The sequence below is a fragment of the Oncorhynchus masou genome, chromosome 30 (assembly GCF_036934945.1).
Source record: "Oncorhynchus masou masou isolate Uvic2021 chromosome 30, UVic_Omas_1.1, whole genome shotgun sequence".
NCBI classification, from domain to species: Eukaryota; Metazoa; Chordata; class Actinopteri; order Salmoniformes; family Salmonidae; genus Oncorhynchus; species Oncorhynchus masou.
In genome coordinates, this window is record NC_088241.1 from 64,753,146 (window position 1) to 64,775,653 (window position 22,508).

Here is a 22,508-nt window from a genome sequence, read left to right on the forward strand (position 1 = left end):
ACTATGAGAGGAACGTCGGATACAGAAAGCTAACAGTGTGACTGTGTTCAGGAGATACCCACCAGCACAGCGGTGCCTGTCAGAGCAGGCCTAACATTATGCTAGCTAGCATGCTAACAGAAGAACGTTAGCGTCAACCCCCCCCACAGCGGTGCCTGTCAGAGCAGGCCTAACATTATGCTAGCTAGCATGCTAACAGAAGAACGTTAGCGTCAACCCCCCCCCCCCCACAGCAGTGCCTGTCAGAGCAGGCCTAACATTATGCTAGCTAGCATGCTAACAGAGGAACGTTAGCGTCAACCCCCCCCCCCCCCCCCACAGCAGTGCCTGTCAGAGCAGGCCTAACATTATGCTAGCTAGCATGCTAACAGAAGAACGTTAGCGTCAACCCCCCCCCAGCAGTGCCTGTCAGAGCAGGCCTAACATTATGCTAGCTAGCATGCTAACAGAAGAACGTTAGCGTCAACCCCCCCCCCCCCCCCACAGCAGTGCCTGTCAGAGCAGGCCCAACATTATGCTAGCTAGCATGCTAACAGAAGAACGTTAGCGTCAACCCCCCCCCACAGCGGTGCCTGTCAGAGCAGGCCTAACATTATGCTAGCTAGCATGCTAACAGAAGAACGTTAGCGTCAACCCCCCCCCACAACAGGGTCTGACAGAGAAGGCCTAACATTATGCTAGCTAGCATGCTAACAGAAGAACGTTAGCGTCAACCCCCCCACAACAGGGTCTGTCAGAGCAGGCCTAACATTATGCTAGCTAGCATGCTAACAGAAGAACGTTAGCGTCAACCCCCCCCCACAACAGGGTCTGTCAGAGCAGGCCTAACATTATGCTAGCTAGCATGCTAACAGAAGAACGTTAGCGTCAATCCCCCACAACAGGGTCTGACAGAGCAGGCCTAACATTATGCTAGCTAGCATGCTAACAGAAGAACGTTAGCGTCAATCCCCCCCCCCACAACAGTGCCTGTCAGAGAAGGCCTAACATTATGCTAGCTAGCATGCTAACAGAAGAACGTTAGCGTCAACCCCCCCCCCCCCACAACAGGGTCTGACAGAGAGGACCTAGCATTACGCTAGCGTAATTACACAACATATACCCAATGCACACAAATCTAAGTAGGAATGAATTAAGAGTATATACATATGGATGAGCGATGTCAGAGCGGAATGGACTAAGATATGTAAACATTATTAAAGTGGCCAGTGATTCCTCGGCTATGCCTGTAGGCAGCAGCCTCAAATGTGCTAGTGTTGGCTGTTTAACAGTCTGATGTCCTTGAGATAGAAACTGTTTTTCGGTCTCTCGGTCCCTGCTTTGATGCACCTTTACTGACCTTGCCTTCTGGATGATAGCTAGGTGACCAGGCAGTGGCTTGGGTGGTTGATGTCCTTGATGATCTGTTTGTCCCTCATGTGACATTGGGTGCTGTACGTGTCCTGGAGGGAAGGTAGTTTGCCCCTGGTAATGCGTTAGGCAGACCGCTCACTACCTTGTGGGGCCCCAGTGTTGAGGATCAGCGGAGTGGAGGTGATGTTTCCTATCTTCATCACCTGGGGGGCGGCCCATCAAAAAGTCCAGGACCCAGTTGCACAGGACGGGGTTCAGACCCAGGGCCTCGAGCTTAATGATGAGCTTGGAGGGTTCTATGCTGTTGAATGCTGAGCTATAGTCAATGAACAGCATTCTTACATAGGTATTCCTCTTGTCCAGATGGGATAGGGCAGTGTGCAGTGTGATGGCGATTGCATTGACTGTGGATCTATTGGGGCGGTAAGCAAATTGAAGTGGGTCTAGGGTGAAGTGGGTCTAGGGTGAAGTGGGTCTATTACCAACCAGTCTGTCGAGCAACAGGCTTCAATTCCTCTTCTCCTCCCTCATTTATCCTGTATCGTTGACGACGAACCCTCATCTTTGTCTCTCCTCCTTCAGGGAAAAGGGGAAGAAGAAAGCACACTTGGCGACAAATGGGAGCATGGTGCCACCAGCTTCTCAGCGAGCGCGACAGTCGACAGGGAAAGGTGGGTATCGACGGAGATGATTTTGCCCTGATATTCTTCCTATCCTAAAGCTCTGAAATGGTAGCTCTGCGAAGAAATGGCTTGATGTTTTTTGTTGTTGTTGTTTGGAGGAAAAGGCTTAAGCGATAGTCTCACCAGAAGTGGGCGGAGCAAGCAGAGCGAGGCGGGGGAGCAAGCAGAGCGAGGCGGGCGGAGCAAGCAGAGCGAGGCGGGGGAGCAAGCAGAGCGAGGCGGGGGGAGCAAGCAGAGCGAGGCGGGCGGAGCAAGCAGAGCGAGGCGGGGGGAGCAAGCAGAGCGAGGCGGGGGGAGCAAGCAGAGCGAGGCGGGCGGAGCAAGCAGAGCGAGGCGGGCGGAGCAAGCAGAGCAAGCAGGCGGGGGGGGGCAAGCAGAGCGAGGCGGGGCGGAGCAAGCAGAGCGAGGCGGGCGGAGCAAGCAGAGCGAGGCGGGGGAGCAAGCAGAGCGAGGCGGGGGAGCAAGCAGAGCGAGGCGGGGGAGCAAGCAGAGCGAGGCGGGGCGGAGCAAGCAGAGCGAGGCGGGCGGAGCAAGCAGAGCGAGGCGGGGGGAGCAAGCAGAGCGAGGCGGGGCGGAGCAAGCAGAGCGAGGCGGGCGGAGCAAGCAGAGCGAGGCGGGCGGAGCAAGCAGAGCGAGGCGGGGGGCGGAGCAAGCAGAGCGAGGCGGGGGAGCAAGCAGAGCGAGGCGGGGGAGCAAGCAGAGCGAGGCGGGCGGAGCAAGCAGAGCGAGGCGGGGGAGCAAGCAGAGCGAGGCGGGCGGAGCAAGCAGAGCGAGGCGGGGGGAGCAAGCAGAGCGAGGCGGGCGGAGCAAGCAGAGCGAGGCGGGCGGAGCAAGCAGAGCGAGGCGGGGGGGAGCAAGCAGAGCGAGGCGGGGGGGAGCAAGCAGAGCGAGGCGGGTGGAGCAAGCAGAGCGAGGCGGGGGGAGCAAGCAGAGCGAGGCGGCTGGAAAGGGACGGGACAGGCAGAGCAGGGACTGTATGCCAGCAGGATAGTCCATATCTCTAATGTTTCCATCAGTGGATGACTTGGTCTAATCGAACCTAGCTAACTCTTCCAATTAAAAGGAGCTGAAGAAAGTGATTCATCACAAAAAATATATATTATTTTGTGTGACTACAGCGCCAACGATTTAACCCCAAAATAGAAACACAATCTAATTGAGCGAGGCTTCGGTTGGGTCATTATAAGAGGATTCGGTTGGGTGATTATCAGAGGATTTGGTTGGGTCATTATCAAAGGCTTCGGTTGGGTCATTATCAGAGGATTCGGTTGGGTCATTATCAGAGGATTCGGTTGGGTCATTATAAGAGGCTTCGGTTGGGTCATTATCAGAGGATTCGGTTGGGTCATTATCAGAGGAGTCGGTTGGGTCATTATCAGAGGCTTCGGTTGGGTCATTATCAGAGGATTCGGTTGGGTCATTATCAGAGGATTCGGTTGGGTCATTATCAGAGGATTCGGTTGGGTCATTATAACAGGATTCGGTTGGGTCATTATAACAGGATTCGGTTGGGTCATTATCAGAGGATTCGGTTGGGTCATTATCAGAGGATTCGGTTGGGTCATTATAACAGGCTTCGGTTGGGTCATTATAAGAGGATTCGGTTGGGTCATTATAACAGGCTTCGGTTGGGTCATTATCAGAGGATTCGGTTGGGTCATTATAACAGGCTTCGGTTGGGTCATTATCAGAGGCTTCGGTTGGGTCATTATAAGAGGATTCGGTTGGGTCATTATAAGAGGCTTCGGTTGGGTCATTATAAGAGGATTCGGTTGGGTCATTATCAGAGGATTCGGTTGGGTCATTATCAGAGGCTTCGGTTGGGTCATTCATTATCAGAGGATTCGGTTGGGTCATTATCAGAGGATTCGGTTGGGTCATTATCAGAGGATTCGGTTGGGTCATTATCAGAGGCTTCGGTTGGGTCATTATCAGAGGATTCGGTTGGGTCATTATCAGAGGATTCGGTTGGGTCATTATCAGAGGATTCGGTTGGGTCATTATCAGAGGATTCGGTTGGGTCATTATAAGAGGCTTCGGTTGGGTCATTATAAGAGACTTCGGTTGGGTCATTATCAGAGGATTCGGTTGGGTCATTATCAGAGGATTCGGTTGGGTCATTATCAGAGGATTCGGTTGGGTCATTATCAGAGGATTCGGTTGGGTCATTATCAGAGGATTCGGTTGGGTCATTATCAGAGGCTTCGGTTGGGTCATTATCAGAGGCTTCGGTTGGGTCATTATCAGAGGATTCGGTTGGGTCATTATCAGAGGATTCGGTTGGATTATTATCAGAGGATTTGGGTGGGTCATTATAAGAGGATTCGGTTGGGTCATTATCAGAGGCTTCGGTTGGGTCATTATAAGAGACTTCGGTTAGGTCATTATCAGAGGCTTCGGTTGGGTCATTATCAGAGGATTCGGTTGGGTCATTATCAGAGGATTCGGTTGGGTTATTATCAGAGGATTTGGGTGGGTCATTATAAGAGGATTCGGTTGGGTCATTATCAGAGGCTTCGGTTGGGTCATTATAAGAGGATTCGGTTGGGTCATTATCAGAGGCTTCGGTTGGGTCATTATCAGAGGCTTCGGTTGGGTCATTATCAGAGGCTTCGGTTGGGTCATTATAAGAGGATTCGGTTGGGTCATTATCAGAGGATTCGGTTGGGTCGTTATAATTCAAAAACAATGCTTTCTAAAATAAATCATACACACTTTACACGCTCGCCATTGGTGAGTTTCGGCTTTTACTACTTGTAGTAACTACATTCAACCAACAGAGAGCAATGTTGTACAAGGTTATAAGGCATAGCTTTTCAGTCAACATCTGATCTGCTTATCTGTGTGTCTCAGTCATACTCATATGCCTTCAGGTTGATTTGATGTAAATCAAAGGTTGGCAAATCATATTTGAACTAAATCTAATTGAATGAATGTTGGGGTTGTACGTGCGTCTAGACGGAGACTCCAGTCAGGAGGTATACGGCGAAACCTCGTCTGAGAGCTACAGCTCGGCCTCCAGCCCCCAGCACCACGAACCAGAGAGCCTGGACAGCGAGGACGAAAAGGATAAATGTGAGACAGACACATATACCATGATTAGATTTTGGGCTTGTCTTATTTTTGGGACATCACTAAGACTTTTGTTCTCCCTCTCTCTCCCTCTCCCTCTCTCTTTCTCTCCCTCTCTATCCCTCTCTCTCTTTCATTCTCTCCCTCTTTCTCGCGCTCTCTCTTTCATTCTCTCCCTCTCTCTCTCCCTCTCTATCCCTCTCTCGCGCTCTCTCTTTCATTCTCTCGCTCTCGCCCTCACCCAGATACGGACAGTACCCAGGGCCCAACAGACTCCTTCCTCCCCTGGCAGGAAGTTGCAGGTGGGGCCATGCCCACCATCCACCACCTGGTCTCTGCCAAGCCTGTTGGGGAGCCCCCCAGCCTTGACTATCCCCCAAACACCTTCATGCACCCCCTGCCCAATGGTGCACTACCTGCCGATGCCCCTCTGCCAGTCATGCCCCCCCACCAGGTGGCAGCTGCCCTGGTAGACAACAAGGTGGTTGGAGGGCTGATCATGCAGGTGCCCCTGGTCCTCCGAGAGCCTACTTCCACCACCGTGCCAGTTCCCGTGCCAGGGGATCCAGAGCAGATGCCCATGGTACTCCCAGGGTTTGGATCCCTAGCCCTGGGCTTACACTCCCCTGGCAGCCCTGCCCTGCAGCCCCCGGTCCAGCACTTCAAGACAGCCCCTCCACAGACCACTGCCAGCTCTGAGGGTGTCACCACCCTCCCTGCCCACCAGCCCCTGGTGGAAGCTATCAGTGTCATCACCCCTGGTCCGCCCTATCCCTCACCCCTGCAGCCTGCCTACTCCAACCCAGACCCTGCCGCCCCCCTAACCCCATCCGTACCCCTGGGGGACCATAGCATCCCTCACATCAAGCACCCAGATGTGTCCCTTTTCTCGGGCCTGCCCTCCCTGTACACTATGGCCCCCATCCCCACTTCCGTCATGGCCACACTAGGGGTAGCGCCTTCCCCTGGACAGGTTCAGGCGGTGGTGCCCCCGTCCGTACCCGCCCACACCCCCGGCCAAGCGCCCAGCTCAACCCAGACCGACTCCACCTCCTACGTCAACAGCACCAGTAACTCCGTCACCCAGCAACAGGCACAACCACAACAACAACAGCAGCAGCAGACGTCTCACCAGCAACAGGCCATGTGCTGCGGGGCGTGCGGTTGCCGAGGCGGCTGCGGCAACAGCCGTACAGCGCCATCGTTTTTCTTTCCCCACCAGATGGCGCCACGGCAGGTGTTTGGTGCTCCGCCCATCTTCCAGCTCACGTCCCTGTGTGCCAGCAACTACCTCAGCCAGCCGCCCCCGCAAAGCAACGGCCAGTCCCAGCTGACATTCTTCCCCCCCGCCCCTTACACTGGCCAGACCCTGCTGCACACCCACTCTGACCATGTACTGGGCACCCAGCTAGGCTATAGCCTCCAACAGATGGTGTCGCCCTTCAACCGTTTCTACCCGCACATGTACCCCTCCAGCGTGGGTATGGTGCCCGGTTCGGGAGGCGGCGGAGGGGCCCTGGGGGCAGCGGTCGGCGTAAACAAGAACAACGGCAACGTCTCCTGCTACAACTGTGGGGTCAGTGGGCACTACGCACAGGACTGCAAACAGCCCTCTGTTGATTCATCACAGCAAGGTAATAACGCCACGGCCAGGGGGGGCCTCTTCAGATGGACCCATTCGGCCCCTCTGCGGCACCCCCCCTCAGCCCGCTCTTACTCTCTATCACATACCAGTGCTTTATAACCCTACACCCACCCACACAGAGGGTACCCTTGACTAAGTTTGGGAAGGCACACCTTTACCCTCCCCACCTCCATTGGCAGGACTTATTCACAGACAGGAGCTGCTGTTAAAGGGCTCTCTCTCATCTCAGGGGATCTGTGGACGTTTTTCACTCAAAACTCTCTCTTAGCAGTTAAAAATGAAAAGAAAAATCCCAACCGCTCAGGTGCATTTTGGGAATTCATCTCAGTGGTTTCTTGTCTTTTTGCTTAATTTTTTCAGAGGTTATTTTAATCCTCCCATTTTGTATTGTCTTCTTTGTTCCACTAACGCCGAACCTCTCTGTTTTTCAGGCAGCTTTCGGCTGAAGTACGCCGCTTCCCACTCTCCCGAAGGACTAGACAACGCCAGCTGAACACGTCTTTTCGTTCCGTCATCTGGTTCCTCGTCACGAGCGGTCCAAGAGAACCCTCCCGTTTCAAGAGGGTTTCACTCTGGTGTTTCTCAGTCATTGTCATGTTGTTGGTTTGACCTTTTTAAAGAGCGTGTGTGAGGAGGGTCCTGAGTACTTGTGGCGGAGACATCCTCTACGTCCCCGTCACAGCTGAAAGTGAAGCTGTCTTGTTTCCATAGAGACGCCCCCCCCCCCCCCGCACCCCCACTCATCTATTAGAGGCTTTTGGTATTTTGCACTGAAAACTGGCACAACAACAACAACTGGCAAGCAGCTCGTGTTCACTAACTTGTTTTTGATATTAGAGTGTGTGAGCTTGGGAAAATGACACCACATATCCTATAGTATGTGAGCTTGGGAAAATGACACCACGTATTTTAGTGTGTGAGCTTGGGAAAATGACACCACGTATTTTAGAGTGTGAGCTTGGGAAAATGACACCACGTATCTTAGAGTGTGTGAGCTTGGGAAAATGACACCACGTATCTTAGAGTGTGTGAGCTTGGGAAAATGACACCACGTATCTTAGAGTATGGGAGCTTGGGAAAATGACACCACGTATTTTAGAGTGTGTGAGCTTGGGAAAATGACACCACGTATATTAGAGTGTGTGAGCTTGGGAAAATGACACCACGTATTTTAGAGTGTGTGAGCTTGGGAAAATGACACCACGTATATTAGAGTGTGTGAGCTTGGGAAAATGACACCACGTATTTTAGAGTGTGTGAGCTTGGGAAAATGACACCACGTATTTTAGAGTGTGTGAGCTTGGGAAAATGACACCACGTATCTTAGAGTGTGTGAGCTTGGGAAAATGACACCACGTATTTTAGAGTGTGAGCTTGGGAAAATGACACCACGTATCTTAGAGTATGGGAGCTTGGGGAAATGATTTTGTTCTCTGAATACATGGGGATTCTGCGTGATCTCGATTAAAGAGTTTCCTATACTTCATTTTTACAGCAGTATATTTATGCCTCCTTATTGTTATTTGACGAGGATTTGAATTGTTTAACTGTACAGCTACGAAAGAGGAGTACAAACAAAAAGGTTAATGTAAAAAATATATATATATTTTTTTTTTTAACTTTTTAAAATATTTTTTTGCTGCAGTGTTTATGAATGTACCACATATTTCGTTTTTTTTATGTAAGGAATCTGGCAGTATCGAAAACATGTTTCTTAAACATTTGCCACTTGATAATAATGTGAAGCGCAGAGTAAGACGTTTTTAATCATCATGTTTGTCATGTTGAAGTTAAATGCTGCTGGGTGTTTATTTTAGTTATAATCTTTGACAATATGCACTATAACTACCAGGAATTCTGAAGTTTCTCAAGTGCACTGAAACAGTCCTAGAAGAACTTAGAGCCAGATGTTATTGCAACAGTGAAGCTCTGACAATATACACTGTTGTCCCTCCATCCAATATTCTCTTGGAAATGCTGTGCTGACCTGCAGAGTCGGGGCCACTATTTGGCTCCTACTATTGATAACACTGTTTCCTCTGAAAATAACTATATTTTCTTTTAAGCCATTTCTACAGGACTGTGGTGGCCAAGGCAGATATTATGTAACTTTTCTGGAGATTCATTGTATTTATTCCCACTTCTTCATTTAAAATGAGATCTAACTGTATTGCATAAGTTTGGTGCATTGGTAAATGGAAAACCAAGACATATATATGCACATACACACTACGAATAGTGTGTGTTTCCATGTGGAGGATGGAGACGATTAGCGTGAGCACTAATGGAGGTGTCTGACTGGAGTCGTTTGGGGTATCAGGATCAGTCGCTTTCCAGTGATTGGTTCAAAAATAAAAAGTGAAGATAACCAAACTGCAAAGCATTCCAGTAGACGAAATCTGATCTTTCTTGGTCCTCCCCATTGTTTAATGGTATGTAACCAACATATGCATATCTTTATTCACAGTCCATGTGAAATACATTGACTAGGGCCTAATGAATTTATTTAAATTGACTCATGTCCTTATATGAACTGTAACTAGTTTCGTTTGTAAGTCGCTCTGGATAAGAGCGTCTGCTAAATGACTTAAATGTAATGTAATGTAAATGTTTAAAGTGAAAGACAGACATTTTATGGCAGTCTGGAAACGTTAGCCTGCTCTGATTTTTTTTTTTTTCACTGATATACAAAATACAAAATAATTCAATACATCTGTTTGATTCCTCCCATATGTGTAGGTGAAAGGCTGGAAATATATGTGGATCTGTAACTAGCTATTTTACATTTTTTATTGGGGGGGGGGCATAAAGATGCTCTTGACTTGCCCCGATGGGCAAGTCCCTTCTCAGACATATCACTTGAGAGAATTCTCAATGATTTAGAACTCTTTCATGTATGTCTTAAGATTTGGGGTCTACAAGTTGTAAAAGATGTGCATGTACAGTGGAGAGAACAAGTATTTGATACACTGCCGATTTTGCAGGTTTTCCTACTTACAAAGCATGTAGAGGACTGTAATTTTTATCATAGGTACACTTCAACGGTGAGAGACGGAATCTAAAACAAAAATCCAGAAAATCACATTGCATGATTTTTAAGTAATTAATTAGCATTTTATTGCATGACATAAGTATTTGATACATCAGAAAAGCAGAACTTAATATTTTGGTACAGAAACCTTTTTTTGCAATTACAGAGATCATACGTTTCCTGTAGTTCTTGACCAGGTTTCCACACACTTGCAGCAGGGTCCTTAAAAATCATACAATGTGATTTTCTGGATTTTTATTTTAGATTCCGTCTCTCACAGTTGAAGTGTACCTATGATTTTTAAAAATTACAGACCTCTACATGCTTTGTCAGTAGGAAAACCTGCAAAATCGGCAGTGTATCAAATACTTGTTCTCCCCACTGTATATATTACACTTGTGCATACAGAGTACACACTCATTTGTTGATATGATAAGTCAATTTTCATTAATAGCCACACTTAGTACTGTTTTCCTCCAAAAACATGATAAAAAAGCTGCCCCTGCCCCCTTACATGTACCTAAAATGCTGAGGCAAACTCGGAATTTGATTAAAAAACGGCGTGGACATGTGTTGAACATAGGGAAAGAAAACATGTGGACACTCTTTAAGAATTGTATGGATGATTGAAGAACCATGTGAGCTTGGAGGACGATTGTACATATGAACCTGCCAGTTAAACTTGTTAAACTTTCCTGGTTAATAAGGCAGTACTGTATGGGGTACACTCACTGTTACCTTCGGGTGTATGTTTACTGTACTCTTTATGTAAATGTTATTGTACTGGAAATGTCAAATATATTTCTAAAACGAATTGGGGTTTTTATGCAAATTGTTGATCTGTTTTCCTGGAATTAACAGCAATAAATACAAAATCATACATTATTCTTGTTTATTTCACTCTGTGTATATTTAGGCCATACAATACTTGGATGTAGTTTTTTACTTCATAGTACTGTACATTCGTTTGATCCAGTTCGTTTGCCGTAGTAGTCAGCTGAAAATAATTGAAAAGCGCACTTTGACAGGCCACGGTGTGTGTCTGCAGTTAATTGTTTAATAGATGGTTCCCTGGAACGTGTCTAGAAAAGGACCACCTGACATTCACAAATAACCCGTCTTTGGTGAGTAGCTGCTATATAATATTTCCCCCAATCAACTGAACATATTTTTAGGAAGGTTTTCTCTGTTGATCTTGACAACTTTCTGTTGAAGTTACGATTAGCTACGACTTTTTGTCTTGTTTATTTGTGAATTACTTGACGATTTACTTTAACATAACAATTGATGTCTGCTTGGCTATCTGGACGTGAACAAACATTTTTCCACCGCTCCCAAATCAGGAGAATAGCATAAATATAACATCAGAGAGGACGGTACATTTTATCATTTAAGTGTAACGTTAACTAGCTGCTTTTTTTGTGTTTTTTGGGGGGTTTGCGTACTTTTTTCAAATGTAACATCCGCATTAGATGGATAATTGCGTCCCATTCATTGACTGGTCTGTTTCACTGACACTAACACGTTCCACTTTTCTTTCCAGGTTCTGCCTGCCTTCCTCTCCCACCAGTTACAATGGCAGCCGTGTCTGTAGCCAATACTAACTTCACCCTGGCGTTGTTCAAGAAGATCAACGAGAAGAACAAGAAGGGCAATGTTTTGTACTCCCCTCTCAGCATCTCCGCTGCCCTCGCCATGGTTTCTCTGGGTGCCAGGGGCAACACTGCTACTCAGATGTCAGAGGTGAGTCCGTGTGACCCGTTTATTTTCGGAGTTCCGTCGATCCGACACACTGTAAAACCGTAGTTATCCTGGAGTATGGCCCTTGTAACGCCAGGACTTTGGCTTTGTTAACCATGACCAACTACACAATGTATACACGCATAACATGTACATGACTTTGGGTTAAAACTTCTGCTAAATAGCACAAACTTGACTGGTATTGTATGTATATTTTGTTGTTTTTGCCATCTAATTAGGACAACTTAGCTGTAGTTGAATGAGATGACTATACTACAGTTCAAAGATCTGCGGTCACTTAGAAATGTCCTTGTTTTTGAGAAGCTATTTTTTTGTCCCTTAAAATGACATCAAATTGATTTAGAAATGGTGTAGACATTGTAAATGCCTATTTTAGGTGGAAATTATTTTTAAAATTGTATTTATTAAAATGTACGGCTATGTAGACAGGGTGAGGTCCCTCAGTATGGTGATGGTGTGGTGAGGTCTCAGTATGGTGACAATATGGTATGGTGAGGTCTCAGTATGGTGATAATATGGTATGGTGATAATATGGTATGGTGAGGTCTCAGTATGGTGATAATATGGTATGGTGAGGTTCCTTCAGTATGGTTATTGTATGGTGTTCCTCAATATGGTGACACTATGGTGTGGTGGTGTTCCTCAGTATGGTGACACTATGGTGTGGTGGTGTTCCTCAGTATGGTGACACTATGGTGTGGTGGTGTTCCTCAGTATGGTGACACTATGGTATGGTGGTGTTCTTCAGTATGGTTATTGTATGGTGGTGTTCCTCAGTATGGTGATGTTCCTGCAGTATGGTTATGGTATGGTGGTGATCCTCAGTATGGTGACACTATGGTATGGTGGTGTTCTTCAGTATGGTTATTGTATGGTGGTGTTCCTCAGTATGGTGGTGTTCCTGCAGTATGGTTATGGTATGGTGATGTTCCTCAGTATGGTGACACTATGGTATGGTGGTGTTCCTCAGTATGGTGACACTATGGTATGGTGATGTTCCTCAGTATGGCGATGGTATGGTGATGTTCTTCAGTATGGTGACACTATGGTATGGTGATGTTCCTTCAGTATGGTTATGGTATGGTGATGTTCCTGCAGTATGGTGACACTATGGTATGGTGATGTTCCTCAGTATGGTCCTTGGTAATTCCCAGCTCTAGTAGCCTTTTATATAATTTCTCAAAATAGTCCGAATTAAACTATGATAATTCAAGAGATCGGTCATTAATTTAGTCGTTTTATGTCGTAGGGATCTTAGTCATTACGTTTTACATCCAACTTAGATGTTTGGTGCAGTATTTCTCAAGTGGGTGTGGATGAAAACAAGTTACCTATCATTGAATGGCAACAAGCACTTAATTGAATCCCTACTGTTGACCAATAAGGGGCGTGGGCTTCAACTGCCTCAAGAAAACAATGTGCATGAACCGCCGGGGAAAAAAACCTTACCAAAGACCAACAAGACCGTCACAAAATGTGGTCATTTTAATATATGCACAAACTGTTCGGGAAGGAAAGAATTCTGACTTCTTAACCCAGCACTACTCCACGTAAGAGCCCCAGCTTCCGCTTATTCTGGTGGCGTGTATATAGTAAGGAATGAGTGACCTAGGGGGTTCAAAGGCAGTCCGCTAGATGCTTTTGGTGAGGTAGTCGCAGTTTGTAGAAACTTTTGGACTGTTGCAAAAAAAAGAAAATGTTTTTCAACAGAATGAAACTGGGAGGGACCTACCTGAATTTGTCCAATAGAAACTTGTTTACGTTGCAAAGCGTTTTCAGTTTGTAGTAAACTGTTCACGTTTCGACAGACAATGTTTTGCTACTGTGTGACTATTGAATACACCCCTGCTGGCAACACGGTACTACTGCAGGTATTACTTCTGTGGTTTATTGATGGATATTAGCCCTATACATAAAATACACATGTAGCAGCAGCTCCTGTGTATATAGCCTCGCTATTGTTATTTTACTGCTGCTCTTTAATTATTTGTTACTTTAATTTTATTCTTAACTGCAATGTTGATTTATGGGCTTGTAAGTAAGCGTTTCACTACACCTGTTGTATTTGGCACGTGACAAATACGATTTTATTTGAGGCTGGAGGGAATACTAGCTTGTTTTCTCTAAGGTTTCAAGGTGTTATATATATATTTTTTCATAATTGTTGATAAGGAAATATAAACAGGAAGTTCTGGTCACAAACCAATCATTTTGAAATAGTTCAGCAACATGAATGTAATCTGGGCTTGTCTAAGTGAGAAATGGATGTCACAGGAAGATGCAACCACAATGTCACATTAGGTACATGTTTCTCTCTCCCTCCCCCCTACTTTTGTCACTAGACGATGTGCTTCAACAAAGCTACGGGTGACATCCATGTTAGCTTCGGCAAACTCATTCATGACCTGAACCTGCAGGGAGCCCCATACTCGCTGCGCCTGGCCAATCGCCTGTACGGACAACAGTCTTACCAGTTTGTTGAGGTAACGTCCACAATGTGGATTAAGTGTTGCATCTCAAATTAGATTTTTCTTTCTGAATTGACCCCAATGACTGTATTGGAAAGTCATTATGCAAAGAGACACAACACTAGCATTTACATTTAAGTCATTTAGCAGACGCTCTTATCCAGAGCGACTTACAAATTGGTGAATTCACCTTCTGACATCAGTGGAACAGCCACTTTACAATAGTGCATCTAAATCATTTAAGGGGGGGGGGTGAGAAGGATTGCTTTATCCTATCCTAGGTATTCCTTGAAGAGGTGGGGTTTCAGGTGTCTCCGGAAGGTGGTGATTGACTCCGCTGTCCTGGCGTCGTGAGGGAGTTTGTTCCACCATTGGGGGGCCACTAGCAATTTCCAGGATGTCCTATACGTGACGAACTGTACATAATCTAGTCCATTGTAGACTAGACTCTTTATTTTACATACTAAGGGGTTTATAAAGTTGGGATATTGACTGTCTTAACCCTCTTGCGTCTGTGGTATATGTGACAGACTTTCCTCGGGGACACCAAGAAGCACTACAATGCTGAGCTGGAGGCTGTGGACTTCAAGTCCAACGCGGAGGCTTCTAGAAAGAACATTAATGCTTGGGTGGAGAAGCAGACCTCTGGTGAATAGAGGCCAAAAGCTGTCTCCATGTGCACAATAGCATTAACTCTTCTTTTAAAAACAATTTAACATTGATATTATTCACTGAAATGTTTAATGATAACTATTCTAGTTCAGTGTAAAAATATTTAAGGGACCAGTAGATTGGGAATAAATTGATTTCCTCCATTAGGTGTCCTTGATGTATCTGCTGTTTGCGACAAAGCTGTAGAAGAAGGAATTAATTATCACCTCTCGTCTCTGTATTTTTTTTGTTGGTTGTTGTTGTAGAGAAAATCAAGGACCTGTTGCCGGAGGGGGTTGTCGACCACCTGACCAGACTGGTGTTGGTGAACGCCATCTACTTCAAAGGCAACTGGTGTAAGAAGTTCAAGGAGGCCAGCACCAGCGATGCCCAGTTCAAACTGAACAAGGTACCAACCAACCTGACAAAAATAACCTATTGTTCTAATGTCTGTAGTTAACACCCCCCCTGGTGATCATTCATCATGAGTCTTTAGAGTAGCGCTTCTAAGGCAAGAGAGGTGACTTTCACCGAACCACATGTTTTATTTTTATTACATTTTTATTTATTTACCATGTGTAGCTTGCTTCACTTTCATAACAATCAATGAGTAACTTTTGTAACATGGTAATTTATGACGACACAATAAATTTGACACCACCTTTCATTGGATCCAGAATGAGTGTAAGCCAGTGAAAATGATGTGTCAGACGGCCAAGTTTCCCCTAGCCTTCATCCCTGAGGCCAACTGCCAGATCCTGTGTCTGCAATACGAGGGGAACGAACTGAGCATGTTCATCATACTCCCCAACGACATGGAGGACCACGTCACTGGTCTGAAGAAGGTAGGACTTGTTTACTCTGTCAGCAACATGGGGTTTGTGGCCTAAAACAATACACAGTTAACTGCATGGCAAATACCTGCATTATGGTAATTAGAGGGTTAGCTCAAACCCGAAATCAGTCTGTCATTCTCATATTTCTAGAAGTGTCAGTCATGACTGTTTCCCAACCCCCCCTCCCAAAAAATACACAGCTGGAGAAGCTGCTGACCTATGAGAAAATTGTGGCGTGGACCAGGCCTGACATGATGGACACAGTGGAGGTTCAGGTGGGCCTGCCTAAGTTCAAGCTGGAGGAGACCCTTGACCTGAAGGACTTGCTGATCAGCATGGGCATGACGGACGCCTTCGACCTCTCAAAGGGAGACTTCTCGGGCTTGTCGCCCAGCAACGACTTGGAGCTGTCCGAGGTGGTGCACAGGGCCTTTGTGGAGGTCAACGAGGAGGGCACAGAGGCGGCGAGTGCCACGGCCGCCATTATGGGGATGCGCTGTTCCTTGAGGACCCCCAAATTTGTGGCCGACCACCCCTTTCTCTTCTTCATCAGCCACAACACGGAGAGCATTCTGTTCTATGGTCGCTACTGCTCCCCTTAGGAGCTTTAGCAAATGGGACATTCCACTTGGGTATTAAAGAGATGTGTATATATTACTGAAGCTGCTACATCAATATCGCATCTGTGCTTGGTGATCTTTGTCAATAAAAAAAAAAATGCATGTGTTGAGTGAAATTATGTTTTGAGGAATTTTCTTACTGGGATGTGTATTTTAACCTTATCATGATCAATGTTTGTCTCCTCTGACCACCTAATTCAAATACCATTATCCTCAAATGAGTTTTTGTACTTTTCGTTTTGCTCAAACTCCTAGTCTTCTGATTTGAATACTGGAGTTTTATTCAATTAAGCAACAATGTTTACAGAATAGAGAAGACATATATATATATCAACTAAAGTGTGGGTCTTGTTAGTCACACATCCAACTCAAAGTTACTATGTATGATCAGTGCTATCTGGGCTCCTTGGGACATCCCTATCCTAACCACTCCCCTTTACCGAACCATTGACAATGGGGTAGGGACATCTAGCACCCGGCTAGCACTGATCATGCACAAATCCAACACTGTTATTCATGTTGGCGTATAATAAATCACATTGCCATAGATGATAAGCCTACACAACAGCCCTTATTGAGTGTTTCTAAAAATCCTCTATGGGGGCAAATGAATGGTAGAAAAACAATAGGAACCGTTTCCCTGTTTGAGCGCTAGGTTTTAGGGGCATTATGCCTCATACTGTGGTACTCTATTTTATCGCAGCATTGGCCAACTCCCTAACCAACATGGCTGACCTTCTGAACTCCACCCTCTCCACCAGTACAGTTGGCATCCTGTACTGGTTACTGATTGGTTGGGAAGATGACACCCTTTAAAAAAAAAAAACATCCTGGTTTACAAATAATGACGACTCTGCAGTAACTTATTTCTAGTCAGTGTGAAGAATATGTTGATATAATGGCTGGGATATTTAGATGCAGATTCAAAAGTTTGGGGCCACTTAAATGTCCTTGTTTTTGAAAGAATCACGTCCATTAAAATAACATTGTCTACACTGCATTTCTGATCAATGTAAATGACTTGTAGCTGGAAACGGCTGATTTTTTTTTTTTTTAATGGAATATCTAGAGGCCAGTTATCAGCAACCATCACTCCTGTGTTCCAATGGTACGTTGTCTTAACTAATCCAAGTTTAGCATTTTAAAAGGCTAATTGATCATTAGAAAACCCTTTTGCAATTGTTAGTACAGCTGAAAACTTGTGCTGATTGAATAAGAAATAAAAATGGCCTTTAGGTTAGTGGAGCATCAGCATTTGTGGGTTCGATTACAGGCTCTAAGAATGGCCAGAAACACAACTTTCTTTTGAAACTCGTCAGTCTATTCTTGTTCTGAGAAATTAAGGCTATTCCATGTGAGAAATGGCCAAGAAACTAAAGCTCTCATGCAATGCTGTGTACGACCCTTCACAGAACAGTGCAAACTGGCTCTAACCATAATAGAAAGAGTGGGAGGCTCTGGTGCACAACTGAGCAAGAGGACAACTACATTAGTGTAGAGTTTGAGAAACAGAAACCTCAAGTCCTCAACTGGCAGCTTCATTAAATAGTACCTGCGAATCACCAGTCTCAACGTCAACAGTGAAGAGGCGACTCTGGGATGCTGGCCTTCTAGCAGAGTTGCAAAGAAAAAGCCATATCTCAGACTGGCCAATAAAAAAAGACACTGGACAGAGGAAGATTGGAAAAAAGTGTTATGGACAGACAAATCTAAGTTTGAGGTGTTCGGATCACAAAGAAGAACATTTGTGAGAAGCAGAAAAAATGAGTGCTTGATGCCATGGTGGAGGCAATGTGATGGTCTGGGGGGCTTTGGTGGTGGTAAAGTGGGAGATGTGTACAGGGTAAAAGGAATCTTGAAGAAGGAAGGCTATCACTCCATTTTGCAACACCATTCCATACCCTGTGGACGGAGCTTAATTGGAGCCAATTTCCTCCAACAAGATAATGACCCAAAGCACAGATCCAAACTATGCAAGAACTATTTAGAATACCAGCTGATTGCTTCTTCCCTGTCTATAATGGAGTGGCCAACACAGTCACCAGATCTCAACCCCATGGAGCTGTTGTGGGAGCAGCTTGACCATATGGTACGTTAGAAGTGTCCATCAAGCCAATCCAGTTTGTGGGAGGTGCTTCAGGAAGCATGGGGTGAAATCTCTTCAGATTACCTCAACAAATTGACAACTAGAATGCCAAAGGTCTGCAAGGCTGTAATTGCTGCAAATGGAGGATTCTTTGACAAAAGCAAAGTTTGAAGGACACAATTATTATTTCAATTAAAAATAATTGATAACCTTATCAACGTCTTGACTATATTTCCTATTAATTTTGCAACTTATTTCATCTATGTTTTCATGGAAAACAATGACATTTCTAAGTGACCCCAGACTTTTGAACGGTAGTGTACGTTAGCTTGCAATCACTGTTCTTACCTGGCTATGTACCTAATATCAAGTGGGAATACACTAGTCACAGAACAATGAGCCAGATATTTCACCAGATGTATAAGTGTGTAGCATCCGGTTGTCGTTTCCAATCACTTCCAAATATGGTGATGAGAGGAAGCACGGTGGCTGGCAGTGTTTGAAGATGGAGCTCGTTGGATTTTCGCCAACACTATGCTAATAGTCATCAATTAAACATTTTTATCTCGTAAAGTTTTCAGTTTCGAAAACTATAATCTGTTACGAACATAGTGGACACATTTTACCCTTTGGCAAAGTTTGATATTAAAAAATGTGCCCTTTTGCAAGGGCAAATTGAGTTATTGCACACTTCACAGAGTGGGCGTTCCGTAACGGAAATATGCAAATACATGCTGGATCTCACCAAAAGGATCTCGCAAGCTCGTGCGTGGCTCTGCCCCTCTCCTCTGCCCACTATGACTCATTTGTTCCCATTGGAAATGACAAACTGTGTTCGATCTTGGGTTTTACACACACACACACACACATATATACATATACATATATGTCACGATTATCTTCGGGTGAAAGAGAGGAAGACCAAAATGCAGCGTGATGATAATCCATAATTAATGGGATACTTAAAAAACGACTAAAATCAACGAAGACGCAACAGTCCCGTAACGTGACCACTGGCACATAGGAACACTGGTAACAGGAACAACCACCCACAAAGTACCCAAAGAATATGGCTGCATAAATATGGTTCCTATTCAGAGACAACGATAGACAGCTGCCTCTAATTGAGATCCAATCTAGGCAACATAGACTTACAAAAACACCTAGATAGGACACACCCCCATACAGAACCCCGAGACAAGGTGAAAACACATACATCACCCATGTCACACCCTGACCTAACCAAAATAACTAAGAATACTAAGGTCAGGGTGTGACAATATATATATATTACACTGACATGGTCATTTCAGCCTGTACACCACATACTGTAGTGTTGCAGTTGTCAAATGATTGCAATTGGTAGGTTCTAGGTCCACAAGTGTCCCTGAACGTGTATGTTTTTACAATGCGATAGCAGTGATTGCCGTTACCACGCGGGAAGTTGCCTGTCGTGGCTTGTAGCACGAAAGTCTCGTGTCCAAGCTTATGAAGAAACATGCACTTTTCACTGTTTCGTTCTTCATACAACTTGTTTTGGTGTCTGTCAGGACAGAACTATGGTGGTCAAATACACTGAAATTGACAGTAGCTTATCACACAACGACAGTGTGTAACGCACATGAATGATAACAGAGTGAACGTTTGCCTACTCCTTTTAATATGCTACACACGGTATTGGTCCTGTACTACTGTGACATACAGCGAGCTAAATCACGGTGACAATCCAGAATTGATTACCTTCGTTATGAACCTAGACACGTGATAATCAAAGTGATGTCAACACTATGAAAACGACAGCCCACGTTTTTCGCCAACTCTCTTGCTATTACGTGGGCATTTACTCATATTCGAGCAAGATTCTAACAGGCTCGTGTCGCGTGGGGAATGACACTCCCACAAAAATATCGTGCACCTGGAGAAGTGGCGGATTGGCCTACTGTAGGTTACGCTCAGAAACGTAGCCTGTATTTATAATGATTGAAGTTTAAACTGTCAAACCTGTAAGAATCTTTGATAGCCGAGTGATGCTCATCCGGTGCAGCTGATATGTGCTTGTTGCCTAAATTACGTGAAGGCCTATGGCAGCTATGGCTGCATTTTCACATACACTTACTTGTATGTTGTAGTGGGCCGCACATCTTTCTTGTGTTGTATAAAACAAGGGTTGTTGATTTGTATGGTTACATTTCAGATACATTGTTGTACATTTGGACAGGCTAGGGGCATAATAACTAAAGGCTGCCTCTCCATGCCTCTTGGTCCTGGGCTTTGGGATAGTTAAAAGGCCAGAGGACCTGAGGGACCTACTGGGTACATAATTTAAAGCATGTCTGACATGTATTGTGGTGCACCATCGTGGATTGATTTAAAAACCAATAGAAGAATCTTAAAATGAATTTGAAAACTCACAGCCAGTGCAGAGACCTTAAAACCGGTGTAATGTGTCCTCTCCGTCTGGTCTTGGTCAGTACCCGTGCTGCAGCATTCTGTATGTTTCTGAATGCTGTTGACCAATGGCTTTCTTGGGTAGACCAGACAGGAGAGCATTACTGTAGCCAAGCCTGCTTGTAATAAAAGCATGGATAAGTCTCTCTGTAGAGAGACTTGGCAATGTTCCTCAGGTCACATTGTTGATGTGTGATTATGAAATTCACTTCAGAATAAAAAAATAACACCAACGTTTTTTACCTGGTGTTTTAAAATGTACCATGAATTAAAATGTGCAGACAGATTCTCTCTCTGTGCTTTGGCTCTAACAGTAAGTATCTAAGTCTTGTCTTGATTTAGCTGGAGGAAGTTGTGAGCCATTCAAGTTTTTAAATCACTAATACAGTCTTGTAATTTATCTGTGGAGATAAACATCCTCTGGTGACACAGAACTGCAAAGTTGTGTACCGTCTGCGTAGCAGTGAAAAATCAACGCTGTGCTTTCTGCTTACGCTGCCAACAAGTAACATACTGAATATAAACCAACAGTACCGGACCAGAAATCAAACCTTGAAGGACACAGGTGATATGAATTTTCTTTGAGTTATGTTCACCATGGGTGACACACAAAAAAACTCTCGATTTGTAAATAGGTCCTAAACCAAATTAGAAGCGGACCGGAATGGCCAATGCAGCACTTAAATTCAAGAGTACAAGGACAGAGAGCTGTTTGGCATATGTGTTGTCTCTAGGATCATTTACCACTTTAACTAAGGCTGACTCTGTGCTGTGGTAGGCCTAAAAAAACAAGATTGGAATTTTTCTAAAAAATATATATAGTTGGCACTTAAAAAAATTGTTTAGCTGTTTGATAACCGATATCTCCAGAAGTTTGCTTAAGAATGTTGGGGCGGCAGGGTAGCCTAGTGGTTAGAGTGTTGGACTAGTAACCGGAAGGTTGCAAGTTCAAACCCCCGAGCTGACAAGGTACAAATCTGTCGTTCTGCCCCTGAACAGGAAGTTAACCCACTGTTCCTAGGCCATCATTGAAAATACGAATTTGTTCTTAAATGACTTGCCTGGTTAAATAAAGATAAAATGTAAGGTTGGAGATTGGCTGAAAATGTGTAAGGGCTAAAGAATCTACATTAATTTTCTCCAGAAGGGAGCAGTTGGGAAAACGTCTGTGAACAGAGAGAGATTAATAACAATAACTTAATTAAATTAAAAAACTGAAGAAGGTCAAGGGGATAGGATTAAACTTCTCATCAGGTATTGCTTGGCTGATTACCCAGCCAAATGTTGGTTTATCTTATCTCTGAAATATGTCGCAAACCCATCATATTTAGATGAGGAGGAAGGTTCTGTTCTGCGCTGTTCTGTGAAGGGAGTCGTATACAGCGTTGTACGAGATCTTCAGTTTCTTGGCAATTTCTCACATGGAATAGCCTTCATTTCTCAGAACAAGAAAAGACTGACAAGTTTCAGATGAACTGTCTTTGTTTCTGGACATTTTGAGCCTGTAATCGAACCCACAAATGCTGATGCTCCAGATACTCAACTCGTCTGAAGAATGTTTTATTGCTTCTTTAATCAGCACAAACAGTTTTCAGCTGTGCCAACATAATTTCCAAAGGGTTTTCTAATGATCAATTAGGAGTGATGGTTGCTGATAATGGGCCTCTGTTCGCCTATGTAGATATTCTATTAAAAATCAGTTGTTGTCACGCCCTGGTCTTAGTATTTTGTGTTTTCTTTATTTATTTGGTCAGGCCAGGGTGTGACATGGGTTTTGGTATGTGGTGTGTTTTTGTCTTGGGGTTTTTCACAGGTATTAGAATTGTAGCTTAGTGGGGTTTTCTAGCTTAGTCT

At 44.9% G+C, this 22,508-nt stretch overlaps 2 protein-coding genes across 3 annotated transcripts in view; both read left to right on the forward strand.

The window, feature by feature from the left end:
- The window catches only part of LOC135522935 (zinc finger CCHC domain-containing protein 2-like), an 84,781-nt gene extending 74,112 nt beyond the window's left edge, over positions 1-10,669 (forward strand). The window contains exons 11-15 of one of the 2 annotated variants that reach the window (XR_010452746.1): positions 1,936-2,024; positions 4,995-5,111; positions 5,354-6,742; positions 7,185-9,185; positions 9,371-10,669. Coding sequence is in view for 1 of the 2 variants with exons in the window: in XM_064949650.1 (XP_064805722.1) it covers positions 1,936-2,024; positions 4,995-5,111; positions 5,354-6,742; positions 7,185-7,246 (1,657 nt within the window). In the remaining variant the exon portion in view is untranslated. Of the gene's footprint in view, positions 1-1,935; positions 2,025-4,994; positions 5,112-5,353; positions 6,743-7,184 lie in introns of both variants that reach the window. The other variant, XM_064949650.1, reaches the window with a different exon arrangement.
- An 89-nt stretch (positions 10,670-10,758) lies between these two features.
- Positions 10,759-16,581, forward strand: LOC135522936 (leukocyte elastase inhibitor-like). The gene is made up of 7 exons (XM_064949651.1): positions 10,759-10,908; positions 11,328-11,527; positions 13,888-14,028; positions 14,544-14,661; positions 14,931-15,073; positions 15,342-15,509; positions 15,701-16,581. The coding sequence occupies exons 2-7, from the start codon at positions 11,360-11,362 to the stop codon at positions 16,100-16,102; spliced, it is 1,140 nt and encodes a 379-aa protein (XP_064805723.1). The 5' UTR covers positions 10,759-10,908; positions 11,328-11,359; the 3' UTR covers positions 16,103-16,581.
- Positions 16,582-22,508: the final 5,927 nt, after the last annotated feature.